This window comes from Phyllosticta citriasiana (genome assembly GCF_038021145.1).
Source record: "Phyllosticta citriasiana strain CBS 120426 chromosome Unknown IWZ02scaffold_8, whole genome shotgun sequence".
Taxonomy (NCBI): domain Eukaryota; kingdom Fungi; phylum Ascomycota; class Dothideomycetes; order Botryosphaeriales; family Phyllostictaceae; genus Phyllosticta; species Phyllosticta citriasiana.
This window is the reverse complement of record NW_027117285.1, coordinates 535,689-547,931: the sequence shown is the minus strand read 5'-3', so window position 1 is coordinate 547,931 and position 12,243 is coordinate 535,689. Positions and strand designations below refer to the sequence as shown.

Below are 12,243 nucleotides of genomic sequence, written 5' to 3'. Positions count from 1 at the left end.
GAGGCGGCGAGCGGGCGCGGGCGCGGGCGCGGGCATCCACCGCCTTGGCAAGTTCGTCATTCTGCCATGGAGTGGCCCGGGCGTTCCTGGACTCCAGCAACTGCGCTCGGCCTCGCAATAGCCGAGCCATGACATGATCAAGACGTACTGTGATCAGCCTGCTCGTCCATCACCTTCCACAGCTCCGCCCTCGCCATTGAGCATTCATCTCCCTCAGATTTTGTCTCGTCCCATTCAATTGGTGATTCTCCAGCTTCATCATGGTTTTTGCCAGGTCCACTAGCTTCCGCGCCTCGTTCGCCTCGCCGGCTGCCCGCTCCGCCAGGAATAGCTTCCGCTCCGCCGGCCAGCAGTCTCAGAGATGGCAGCGTTTCGGCCAAAACGCCTCCCGTCGCGCCTACTCGAGCTCTCATGACGGCCAGTCTGAAAGCAGACTCAAGAGCGATCTGCCTTGGTACGTATCCCATCCAGGCGCGGCCACGAAGAGATTTATCCGAAGCAATCGTCGCTCCGCGCCTCAACGGCCTTGCGAACTCCCGATGTCGGACCCATCCGCCTCGAATGCCCCCGACTGATTCTTTTGGTCTTTAGGGCCGTCGGTGCCATTGCTGTGACGATTCCTGGCACCTGGTACTTGCTGCAGCCCTCTGAGGGTGGCCACGGTCACGACGAACACCACGGCGAGCACGAGAAGCACGAGGAAAAGCATGAGGAGGCTCCTGCTGAAGAGCCTAAGGAGGAGTCCAAGGAGGAATCCAAGGAGGAGCCCCAGGCCGATTCCAAGGAGGAATCCAAGGAAGAGCCAAAGGAGGAATCGAAGGAGAAAAAGCCTGCCGAGTCCAAGGAGGAGAAGCCTGCCGAGTCCAAGGAGGAGAAGCCTGCTGAATCCAAGCCTCAACCTCCCCAAGAGGTCAAGGAAAATGAGAAGCCCAAGGAGACTCCCAAAGAGGGCGATGCCACCAAGTCAGAGGACCCTGGTTTGAAGAAGAACACCGACCAGTCCCCCGGCGTGACCGTTGGCGGTGGAGACGCAAAGCAGGACAAGGAGGGCTCCACAAAGGACACTGTAAGTCGCTGCCAAAGCTCAACAGAAACCCAAGGCTCATCTCTGAATAGGCCACCTCCTCCAAGCCTCCTGTTGAGAACCAGATGTCGGACAAGCAAGAGGGTGCTGCCAACGCTGACACCAAGCACTCCACCGACCCTGCTTCCCAGCACTCCAAGAAGCCCGAGGGTACCGTCGACTCGGCAAAGGACAAGGGAACCGTTGACTCGGAGAAGCCCGCCTCATAGATTCCTTTCTCCATCAGCATGAAGGCAGGAACTTGGGGTCTGAGTTGATCAAAAACCCCAACTCCCGACTGAGTTGGACATGGGGTTGATCGAGAGAGGAGAGGTCTAGAAGACGAAGGCATCCAGATTTAAGGTCTAGATGTCGAAATTTGCATTTTCCCAAAGTCTCGTTTTGGATGTTTATCATAATCTCTAGCGGCATTGCAGCAGCGTTGGTAGCACAGCTGTCTAGCGAGGCAATGTCTCAATCCCAAAACTTTCACAAGCTGGAGGAACGTCACGCCTGTCATACACCAACCGTATCTCTGATCATGAAAATCCAGAGGCCAGCATGATTTCAGCTCGCAGACAAATTTCCCCAAGCCCATCGAAGCAGGACTTTTCACGACGTCAATAAGCCCAGGTCACTCGAGAAGACATCCCCTTGCGGAAGCCATTTTGTAAAACGAACCACAAGCCATGCCAACAACGCTTTTCCCTTTCAAAGGAATAGCCATCAAACCTCGCCTCAGGCACCACCATGCACCGCCACAGCCGGCCAGCCAGTTCCGTCTCACCCAATCTCAATCTCACTTCCCCACTCTGCCTCTTGTATGCTTACCCCTACCACATCTAGGCACCGATCCATCTCCCTCGTTACCTAGATACCTACCACACAGGCGGCGCCCCGCCCCACCCCGAATCCCTCCCCTCCGCCGTTCCTTTCCGCCCCCCGTCGTCTCCGCCACCGCCGCCGATGACCGAAAACAGTACTCTGTATTACATGTGTCGATACGATTACCGCGGCCCGCCGCCGCTGACCGAGATGGGATTCTGTGGGACGCTGGCTGTGAGTCATTGGGTTGTTGAGGCGAGGTCTGATGAGCGAGCTGGGCAAGGTGTATGGTTGGTATTTGGATCAGCCATCGAGGCGTGTACGGTGTGGCTTGGAGGACGAGGGAATTGGGAGGGCTGTGTGTTGTTGGCTCGCTGGTACCCGAATGAGGGGGTTGGTGTGGAAGCAGTGAGTGTCTCTTCTTCCATGCCGCATGCCTGCGTGGCGCTCGTAGCAGGTAGGACCCCCAGTGCATGTTACCAAGTGCGGGGAAGCCTCACGCGCACTCGTCAACAGAGACTTGGAGGCTTCATACGACGATGCATACCTAAAGGTAGGAGACTGCAGGTGACAAGGGGACACAGGCAGGTGAAGAGTCATCAACACACATGCATGTACAACACTTAAAGATCCGCAAACCCAGCCAGACACCTATCAACTACCTTAGCCCACGAAACTTCCAGTCACACTTCTAACCATCACCACAACCATCCACTAAGCACCAGCCACAGAAGCAAGAACAAGCGAAAATGCAGCACGGCTTGGTGTACTCGAACAACAACCACGCACATTACTCGTTCTAGCCCATGAATACCAACACCACAGCAAAATTGCCTCAAAAAGAAAACGAATAGCATATTGGGCATGTCGAAAGCTTGCACCGCTCACCGCCGGCATGCCCAATTCACTATGCGAGTGTTGGTGTTGCGTTTTGCGGTTTTAGTGTTTGTGGGCGCGTGGGGATGCCTGGAGACAGCCACTGTCGCCCTACTGCTGCGATGAATGGGTACATTGCTGGGTATCTGCTGCGTTGAGTAGTAAGGCTGCCGGTGGTGTTCTCGTGTAGCATGCACGCGCAATGCAGTGGGGGACGCGAGAGACGCCATTAGCTTTTTAGGCTGCAGCGCGTCGGCACGTGGGCGCGTGTGGAGGCGCACCGCAAGGCTCATGTGGCCTATGGATGTGCACCAATAGTGGCCAGGAAAGGTACTTTCTGATGCGCCATGTTCTCAGAAAACAGGTTGTCTTATTTGTCTGCCTAAGTTTGCTTTGCCTCTGATGGCGGTGGCCGCGCGTTGAAGTCGTGGTATATCCAGCAGTCGAGGTTTATTGCAGGCAGCGCAAGATGTACAGCAAAACGGAAATCGAACACGAGACGAGATGGAGCTATGAGGAGAGGATATGGTAGATTACAACTTTCTGAAGGCAGTCGGTAGGTAATTCGAGATGTTCCATAGGTACATGTGTCAACCAACCAACACAGCAGCTACCTACCCGCGCACAAGCAAAGCTGACCCACTGGTAACCAAAAATCAATCAATCCACCCATTAGCAGCGCACAATCTCCCAGAAAAAAAAAAAAAAAAAAAAAAAAAAAAAACTCTTCCCCTTCACTGACCAAAAGCCAGCCGCCTCTATTCTCGTTTCTCTCCCTCCTTTCCTTCCACCACACCACACCACACCACTTTCCAAACCAACAAGCCGTCCATCCATCCCGTCCCACGTCCCCCGTCCCCATCCCAACCCCACACCCCAGAACCTTCCCCTCAGTCCCTAACCCTACGCCTACCCTATCCTACCCTGCCCTACCCTACCCTACCCTACCCTACCTTACCCTACCCTCCATCCCCAATCCCGCCCACCCCGCATCCATGTCCATCCCAGGAACCAACCTTAACGACGCCGATTAGCGCCAGAAACGGCCAGCATGGCGCCATCACGGCGCCTTGTGTGGTGCCAACCAGTTGAATCAACATTTACTTAGTGCGCATGCATGCATGCATGCGTGCAGTCTGTTGTGGTGGTGTGAGTATGCAATTCAATGCGTGTGACGGGATTCTCAAGGGCTTGGTTGGGTTTTGAGGTAAATGTGTATGTTTTTTTGGAGATAGGTAGGGGGGGGGCGCATGGAGATGCGGGAGATGGGGGGGGGGGGTGTGTGGGGGCAGGCGTGGCTAAGCCAGGCTGTGTTTGACAGCGCTGGGCTGTGCTGAGGCAATACGTGTGTGCAGTCTGTCTGTGTTGATTGTGGAAGTGTAAATATGTGTGTACGTCATTTGTGCATTTTCCCCAGTGTCGTGTTTTTTTTTTTTTTTCCTTTCTTTCCTTTTTCCTTCTTCGTGTTTGCAGATTTATCCGACCGACCGATTGACGAACGGACGATTTGCGAAGCAGAGATGAAATAATATCCTGTAAATTTCAGGCGGGTGTAATGATGATGAATGACGGCAGTCTCTGAATGGACGAATGGACGGCGGACGACAGACGACGGGATGGAATTGGATGCGAAATAGCCGGCCAGTGACAAAATGATGCTCCGTCGCCATGTCCTCGCTACGTACCTACCTGCACATGCGGCTGACGGTCGGTGATAATGACAATGAGGAAAATGATGTACCATCTGCCTGCATTCTGCCTTCCAGCCTTCCAGCCTACCAGTCCAGCACTGACTCACCTAGAATCAATACTGAGAGCCCCCACAAACCTAGGCAGCATCAGCATTATCGGCTCCCACGAACGCATTGGTATACGCAAATTGGACCAAGACAGGTCCGTTGCTTGCGTGCAAGCGAAGGCTAAGTCAAGGCACACAGGGAAGCCTGAGACGCCGCACGAGGCGCCGCCGGTTCAAGGACGACGGAACCAAAACGTCCGTCTCTTGGGTGAACCAGCAGGTAGCTGCCCGGTCCGTGGAGCTGAGCTCGTCCGGCGGCTGAACAGGGGAGCGCAGGGAACAGATGGCATGGCAGGGCCAGCGGAGCGTAGCGTAGCGCATCGGCCGCCGTCGGCCTTCGGCTGTCGCACAAAGTTTGATATTTGAGTTGCCGCCGATGGAAAATAGAGGTGAGCTGAGCAGCGAAAGAGAGAGCGAGAAGGAGATTGTTACTTGGTTGGTGGGAGGACGGGATGGTGTAGTGATGATGAGCGATGATGCTTAAGCAGGTCTCTGAATGGGTATCTACATGCTACGTAAACGTGAACGATGGAGCCAAGGTCGCTGGACAGGGAATTATGGGGAAACAACGGGAATGGAAAAAGTTGGACTAGACATGCGCCAGGGAAAACAGAGAAGGAAGGGAAAAAGTCAAAGATCTAAATGGTATGGTGTGGTGACGCGCGCTGTGCTGCAGATCTAAAAATGGTAGCTAGAGTGGTATCTTGCGAAGACTGAAGCTGGAAACAGAAATGGAAACGTCGATCGTGGGACATGAGAGGAGTAAAACAAGTAACTACTAGAGAGGAGAAGGAAAGTGTCCGAGGAAAAAAGGATAGACGGAAAAACACGCTCTCTGCTGGCTGAACTGGCTCAAATTCCATGCGCGGCCGAATCAACTGAGACACCATCGCATCTCTCCAATATCCCAACGCCGTTGTAATGCTATTTGTTGTGATGGTGAGACCCTTCTCGCAAAACCTTTGATCCAAAAATGGAACGGGCGGCAAAAAAGTAATCCGCCGCCTCACACGGGGACGGGAGCTTGACCTGCGCTAGAGATCTGACCCCTGGTTAGCGCCTCAACTGTTGCTTCGAGCTTCTTGAGTCGTTGGTCCTTTTCTTCGTTTTCACGTCGCAACCTTCGAATCTCTTGGCGGAGATCGTCGGTATCTTCTGCTCCTCCACCTTCTCCACCTGCGCCAAAGGATGACGTGAATGAGGCTCGCCTCCGCTTGCCAGACGCGCGACGTTGGGGTCGGCTGCTCATGGCAAAGGGACTTTCGGGATCAGCTTCGGCGTCAGGACTGGCGCCTTCGCTGGGATCTTCATGCGCGGCCATGACTGCTGGCGCCGAGTCTGCAGCGTCGCCGGACGCGTGTCGGTGGACACGGCGGATATGCTCGGCAAGGTTCTCCTTGCGCGTGAAGCCGGTACCCATGCTCCGTTTGCAATCCTGGTGGGGGCAGAAGAGGGCCTTTTTAGTGCCGCCGTGCATCTTGTGCACTTCGCGCTCGTGGCGCAGCAGGCCGCCGGAGTAAGTGAAGCCTTGGAGTTTTTCGCAGCCCTTGTGTCGGCACACGTAGGGGCGGTCGTGTTTGTCCATGTGTTTGCTGCGAGTGCGTTAGTCAGGTGGTTTCGTGTTTGACCGGGTGGGCGGGACGCGACTTACCTCCACTCGCACTTGCGGTCAAAGGTGATGCCAGCGCATTCGCTGGAATAGTTGCAAATCATTTTTCCCATGGCGTTTTTGGGAGGTTCCTGGGTGCGCTTGTGGGAGTACTTTCCACGTGGCTGGTAGATGGGATCATGCTCTTCAGAAGACGCCCTTTCTCGGGGGGCGGCGTGGAGCTGGGCGGTGACGTCGGAAAACTTGCGCTTGCGGGAGGGTTGTTCCATAGCGGTCTCTGGGACACTGTCTGGCGGGGACATGGGACGGGCTCCGGGGATCGAGTGAGGTAGGTTCATTCCTAGGTTCGGCTGGGGATAGAATACATCCATGGAGGTGGTTGCAAAGTCGACAGAGTAGTCTGAGGTGGCGGCGGCGGATATGGAGTCAGCGCGTGGCGGCGGGACCGGAGAAGGCGAGGGCGAGAATGAGGGCGCAGGCGCAGGCTGCAGGGAAGATATGGCGTGGCAGTCGTCGAGGGTGATTCGGGGTACAGGTACAGTCAGGGCGCGATGGAGTTGCGTGCCTGAAGCGTCAGGCAAGGCGAGATGGGCGGCGGCGAGGTGAGGGAGCGGAAAGGCGTGGGTTGATAAATGGGCGCTAAAGTCGGCAACGGAGTCCGCGGATACTAAATAGTGACAGCGGGATGAGTCACTGGGAGGGTAATTCTGAGCCTGAGCCTGAGCCTGCTGGAGGGCTTGTGAAGCATTCGAGACTTGGGCGTGGAGAGCCTGGTGATGGCTCTGCTTTTGTTCTTCCTCGGCGTCGGCGTCGGCGCCTGGAGAAGGATGAGCCTGCTGCCCTGCGAAGTCAAAGTGTGGCGCAGGCCGCACGTGACGCATTGACGTCGCCTCCCGACCGGCCCGCCGATTTGTTGTCTTGGACGTTGCATCATTTGAATTCCTACCACTGTCCATTGTTCCAAGAGCCTGCTGTCCATACTGCAAGTCTGCGCGCCGTCTCAAGTTAGCCGTCGCGTTGACATTCACCTGTCGCTCTCCAGCTGTGTCGCCCCGGATCCTCGGCAACCTCCTTCACCACCCCCCCAAAAAACAAACTCAGAGATTCGAATACTCACAAGCTCCGTCCGTCGGCCCTTGCCATCCCAGCCATGGCTCAATCCGACTCGCTCGCACCCGCGTCTGAACCGCTCCGTTGTCACCAGGGTAAAACATCCAGCAAACCCCCCACAACACGGCCAGGGCTGGCCTGATGGTCCACGGCCAAGTCGTGCTCATGGGCCTCTCACGCCCCCGGGAAACTCGCTGAACCACGAGCTTGCGCCCACCGCTCTTCTCTTGTCGTGCGCTCGCTCCAACCATGCATGCCTGAGCGCATGAACCATTCGCTGCTGGATGACCAAAACCAAGTGCTCCAGATTTGCCAGCGCCGTCTCACTCCAGTCTTGCCTGCCTGCATGCCTCAATGCCGCCAGCAAACACTCGACAACGGCCAAGGCTGCCTGCATCTCACCCGGCCGCAGGTCAATCCTGGCCTCAGCTGCAAGGAACAGGCCGTTATCCCGAGCAACCTCGCTCAGAGGCACCGACTTTTGCGCCTGGCCTGAACTAAACTTTGCATCGACCTCACCAACAAGCCTAGTTTGCGAACGATTCATGAGTCGTGTTCGTAAAACAGACGAAACAAAAAAACGAGCAAAGAGACAAAAAATAACAACATCAAACAGCACCAAAGAAGCATGTAAGAATAGCGCGCCCTGCTCACTGTGTAATGTGGTGATGATGGCCGGGTCCTTCGGATGCCAGGACTATCTTGGTTGACGGGCTGCATTGCGTCGTCGACAGATTGGAGAGCCTCGTCGCCCGCCCGCCCGGGAATCCCAGGCACCGACGCGCCCATGTTCCGTTGTTGGAAACATGCTGCCTATAGACTTTACACCTCTTCCACTTGTCGCGCCGGCACTGGCCACGTCCTCTACCATAACGGGCCATTTTCGTCGTCGTCGTGGTCGAGGGCGACGAATGCACGAGCCGCACGATCGACGAGAAGGCGCTTGGCAACGGCATCGCGGGGGCAACAACGGACGGGATGATTGGTGTCGACGTTTGCTGCTGGAAATAGCAACAGAGCAAAAAAGACAAATGACGGGTCTGTGGGTGGGTAAGAAACGCAGCAGCGCTCGTGGCAAAGCTTCAGCCTCATATAGCACGTCAAATTTCAAGCCTCATCCGACTCGCAGCCTTGTGCGGCGTTGGATAGGTGACGTCGGAGGATGCCTAGGGGCCTGCACGAATGCCCCAGGCCTGTCGCGAGCGGACGACCACTGCATGCTGCCTGTGGCTGTTGTACGCGCCTGAGGGGGCGCCGAGGCGCAGTATCGGCTGTGCTGCTTCTGCTGCTGCTCTACTGCAAACACATCATGTACACAGCCCAGGCAAGGCTTCTTCAATCCACTCTGTCTACTGCGTTGTCAAAACCACACAGCCTGGTAGCCGTCGACGAAAGAACCACCACCTCTACCACCAAAAGAAACACACACATAGTTTAATCTTCAATCGGAGGCGCGAGCTTGAACGGGCCACCTAAACACCCAGGCATCTCCGACCGTTACCGGTGGGTGCCGCCCGCCTGCCGGCCTAAGTCGTTGTCGCGTTCATCAGCTCCTCCAGCCGACTATTGAAAAATATGGTAAGCTTCCAGAAGGAAATTTTTGCTTTTTGGCAGCCCCAGCCCGGCGCGCTGGGGCCTCGCAGCGGAGCCGCCGTCAATCTGTTATACTTTGGCCGTCTTAGGCTTTTTTCTCTTTCATCATTGCATGTACCTTTTTTATGTGTATGGGAGGTAGCGAAGCCAGGTAACTAACGAACGAGCCGCCGCCCGTGCCGGCTTAGGCTGAACCGAATGGGGCACTTCGTCCTATGCGACTGCCGGGTAGGCACTTAGTTCGACATTGTCTTTTTTTTTTTCCTTTTTTTCCTTCTTTTTTTTTCTTTCTTGCGCTTGTCGGTTGTTCGTATAAGGCGGTAAGGTGTGCATGCAGAGCACCGCCCGCCCCCATCTCCCTGTCCTGCGCGAACTGGGATGTACCTATCAGGATGTCCTTCAGGGTTCCCATCAGCAGCATGTCACTCCACGTCCCCTGTCAGTCGAAGAAAGAGTTCGGCCACGCGCTCTCGCATCCTTGGCAACCGCCGCCATTCAGTACGTTTTGCATCTCACAGACATCCATCCCACCACCGCGTCCCGTTCTGAATTGGTTGCTTTCCTCCAACGCGCGGCCGGCAAGAGCGAAGAGCAATAGCGGCAAGTCGTTTCACGTCAATTGCGCGCCGGGCATGCATGACGACGGGCCGAGACCGATACTCACCGACACCTAACGCCAGCCAGCCATGTTCTTCGCACAGCATTCCCTCTCTGGCCCGTCAAAAAACATGCATGCCCGCCGTCTGTGTCGCGATTCTCTTCTGCCCCGTTTCTTGGCGCAACACCTTGACTACACTCCCGTACGTATGTACATGCAGCGGCCACGCCACCGTCAGAATGAAGGAAACACTGTCGTTGCCAAAAGTCTTGTCCGAGAAACAAGCCTGTTTGCTGGGCTTTTTGGCTCGCCGCCGATGATGCCTACACCCTCAACCCCTTGCCCTCGGCTCCGATCTAACGCTCAGCCTCGTAGGGCGGTTGAGCCTAAGGAAGGAGCGTTCCGTCAGTCGGTCAGCCGCGTGTAGCCAGGAGTGCCAGGAACAGTACGGGTTGCGCCGCCTGCAACTGCCTTTCCTTTCTTTTCCTTCATTACCATTTCATTTTTCCTTTTTTTTTTCCCCTATGCCCACCCACCCACACACCCGTTTCCTCTGCCGCCAAAAGAGCGCGAGGGGAAGGGGATATCCCAAACATTAGATACCAGGGCCATACCCACCTACATACCTACAGTACACATACACGATAACAGTCTTCGACGGGCTCAGCCTACGTCTACCCCTGTCCGTCTGCGTGCGAAACGGCCGTCCACCACTGAATGTCTTGTGATCTTAGAAGGAGAGGGGAGGATTCGGAATTGCCGACTCGCCGACTGCCTGCTTGCCCAGCCCCACGTGCGTTGTTTCGTTCAAGGCGCATGCGTGCATGCATGCATGCATTGAGAGAAAGAAGGCGACTAGCTAGGCTTTGCCTGAGGCGTGTTGATGAGACGGATAGACTTGCTGAGTGGTGGTGTCCTCAAGTACATAAAAGGCAAGGCCGTGGACGCGGAGAGATGGATATGGCTGTGCATGCACGCACGCATGCCAATGCGTCCGTCTGTACGTCCGTCTGTACGTCCGTCTGTGAGTGGTTGGTTGGTTGTGCGTGGCTGGAGACTGACTGGGGCTGTGTAGGTGAGTAAGTGGGTGGGTGGCTGTTAGGAATCACAACCACATGGCCAATCGCTGACTACATAGGTAGAGATATGTGAGAAAAGACTTGGACTTGGGCATCTGCATGAGGGAAAACGATGAAGATGATGTCGAAATATTGTATATCCGTTTTTTGGCTGATAATCGGCGCTTTGCGCTGTCTGTCTGCCCGTCCATCCCGTCTCAACTTGAGTGCTTCATTAGTTCTAAACGACATACTTGCTCCGCACCTTTCTATCGTCGCAACGCCGCGCGACGGCAGCCCTGGTCATGCCGACGACAGCAAGCTTAGCGCGTCCTTTTGCTTCAACTCGATACAGCTATTCTCCCTCCGACCGCCAGGACTCGCATCCCAATGGGCGACGGTCGACGTGGAAAGAATCGTGCGCGTGACGACGCTCTCGTGTCGCAAGTCTGCCGTCGACGCCGTGCGCCATGTGTGGTTGTCGTTGGTGTTGCGCCAGGAAGGCAGTACGGCGCCTGTGTCGTCGTGATCGCCGCCGCAGTGGGCGCGGTTCTTGTTGCTGCACCAGGGGAGACAGCAGCAGCAGTATTCCGAGATGAGTCGCATCAGCGGGCGGAATGTGTAAAGGCATGCTGCGCAGATGCCAGATGCTTGCTCAATCAGCGACCATGTGGCTGTCTTGTCAAAGTTGTCGAGCAGGTCGCCGTTGCCGTAGAAGGCTTCTTCGTATTGGATGATGTAGTGGAAGCGGATGATGGTGGCGATGCTGGCGCTGTCGGTGGAGGAGGCAATCAGCAGTGGCGCTGAGTGTGAGGCTTTCAGAGGGGGCAGGCTTACATGATTCCCAGGCCGAGCAGGACGCACGCTGAGAGCTTGACGCGACGCTGAACCTGCTGCAGCTTCCAAATCATCGGTACCATGGCAAGCGCATAGTACCAATCCAGCAACACATGGACGCACGAGTAGACATAGATGCCGATGGTGATGCCCTGGCGGCCGAGGCAGACCGGCCGGTCCCACGGCAGCGCAAACGGAATCGTGACGCCGGCGTACTCAACGCATTGGAATAGCGCCCAGAATATCATGAAGAGACCCAGGATGACGTTTATGACCATGAAAATGTAGTGTGCGTATCGAACCGAGCTGACCAAGCCCATGACGCGCAGTTGAAGCGTGGCGATGCTCAGTTTGAAGAGCATAATGTCCATTCCGTACATGATTTGAGCAATAGAAAAGAGCTGTGCACAATTAGCAACGGCTCCCTCGACCCATACTCCTTTTCCTGCAATGTCATTCCGTAGGTTTTGCGATCGAGGATGGTGGTCGTACCCTAAGGCATGTTTTGATTTTATCCGAGGTGATATCACTGTGACCCCAATGGCTGAGGCTGCTCAAAGCAAAGACGGCCTCGAGGATGAATGCAATCTGCTCCAGGTCAGCGAGAGTCAGATTCGGATCGTAAAAGAGCCTCACCATAGCCGCCACCATCAAGTAATCATCGACAGTAAACTGCCTCTGGAGGCCCAATCGCACATAGCATCTTGCCGCGACAAACGCAAAGGTAATGACGAGGCAGGTGATGGTCGAAGTGTAATAGTTCCTGCGCTCATGCCGGAATTCAGGGCTATCGAGATCAAAGCTCACAGCCATGGTGATGAATAAACGACCGTCCCGCCTGGCGGGTGAAGGGGCTGGCTGGCTGCTGGGACAGAC

General features: G+C 55.6%; 5 protein-coding genes across 5 annotated transcripts; 2 read left to right on the top strand and 3 right to left on the bottom strand.

The window, feature by feature from the left end:
- Positions 1-113: 113 nt before the first annotated feature.
- Positions 114-1,357, top strand: IWZ02DRAFT_292587 (uncharacterized protein). The gene is made up of 3 exons (XM_066763810.1): positions 114-454; positions 592-1,066; positions 1,117-1,357. The coding sequence occupies exons 1-3, from the start codon at positions 261-263 to the stop codon at positions 1,291-1,293; spliced, it is 846 nt and encodes a 281-aa protein (XP_066621640.1). The 5' UTR covers positions 114-260; the 3' UTR covers positions 1,294-1,357.
- A 4,247-nt stretch (positions 1,358-5,604) lies between these two features.
- On the bottom strand, positions 5,605-6,332 carry IWZ02DRAFT_366152 (uncharacterized protein; the record flags this gene model as incomplete). The annotated part of the gene is made up of 2 exons (XM_066764357.1): positions 5,605-6,154; positions 6,214-6,332. Coding segments are annotated over 2 exons (669 nt in total), but the record flags the coding sequence as incomplete, so codon positions are not given.
- Positions 6,333-6,690: 358 nt separating this feature from the next.
- IWZ02DRAFT_292483 (uncharacterized protein) lies at positions 6,691-7,809 on the bottom strand. Its single transcript, XM_066763809.1, has 3 exons — positions 7,289-7,809; positions 7,044-7,159; positions 6,691-6,988 (listed from the first exon to the last, which is right to left on the bottom strand). Exons 1-3 carry the CDS (start codon positions 7,530-7,532, stop codon positions 6,839-6,841), a joined length of 510 nt encoding a protein of 169 aa, XP_066621638.1. The 5' UTR covers positions 7,533-7,809; the 3' UTR covers positions 6,691-6,838.
- An 883-nt stretch (positions 7,810-8,692) lies between these two features.
- IWZ02DRAFT_292462 (uncharacterized protein) lies at positions 8,693-9,869 on the top strand. The gene is made up of 2 exons (XM_066763808.1): positions 8,693-8,859; positions 9,063-9,869. The coding sequence occupies exons 1-2, from the start codon at positions 8,857-8,859 to the stop codon at positions 9,546-9,548; spliced, it is 489 nt and encodes a 162-aa protein (XP_066621637.1). The 5' UTR covers positions 8,693-8,856; the 3' UTR covers positions 9,549-9,869.
- A 964-nt stretch (positions 9,870-10,833) lies between these two features.
- On the bottom strand, positions 10,834-12,180 carry IWZ02DRAFT_491383 (uncharacterized protein; the record flags this gene model as incomplete). The annotated part of the gene is made up of 4 exons (XM_066769739.1): positions 10,834-11,302; positions 11,368-11,768; positions 11,860-11,955; positions 12,004-12,180. The coding sequence occupies 4 exons, from the start codon at positions 12,178-12,180 to the stop codon at positions 10,834-10,836; spliced, it is 1,143 nt and encodes a 380-aa protein (XP_066621636.1).
- Positions 12,181-12,243: the final 63 nt, after the last annotated feature.

Bases quoted from the DNA above. Each gene is read 5' to 3' on its own strand.
- IWZ02DRAFT_292587 (XM_066763810.1), top strand. From the start codon at position 261: ATGGTTTTTGCCAGGTCCACTAGCTTCCGCGCCTCGTTCGCCTCGCCG. The intron at 455-591 runs GTACGTATCCCA...TTTGGTCTTTAG, and splicing joins CTCAAGAGCGATCTGCCTTG to GGCCGTCGGTGCCATTGCTG. The intron at 1,067-1,116 runs GTAAGTCGCTGC...ATCTCTGAATAG, and splicing joins AGGGCTCCACAAAGGACACT to GCCACCTCCTCCAAGCCTCC.
- IWZ02DRAFT_292483 (XM_066763809.1), bottom strand. From the start codon at position 7,532: ATGGTTGGAGCGAGCGCACGACAAGAGAAGAGCGGTGGGCGCAAGCTC. The intron at 7,160-7,288 runs GTGAGTATTCGA...GACGGCGCGCAG, and splicing joins AGGGCCGACGGACGGAGCTT to ACTTGCAGTATGGACAGCAG. The intron at 6,989-7,043 runs GTGCGGCCTGCG...ATCCTTCTCCAG, and splicing joins AGGCGACGTCAATGCGTCAC to GCGCCGACGCCGACGCCGAG.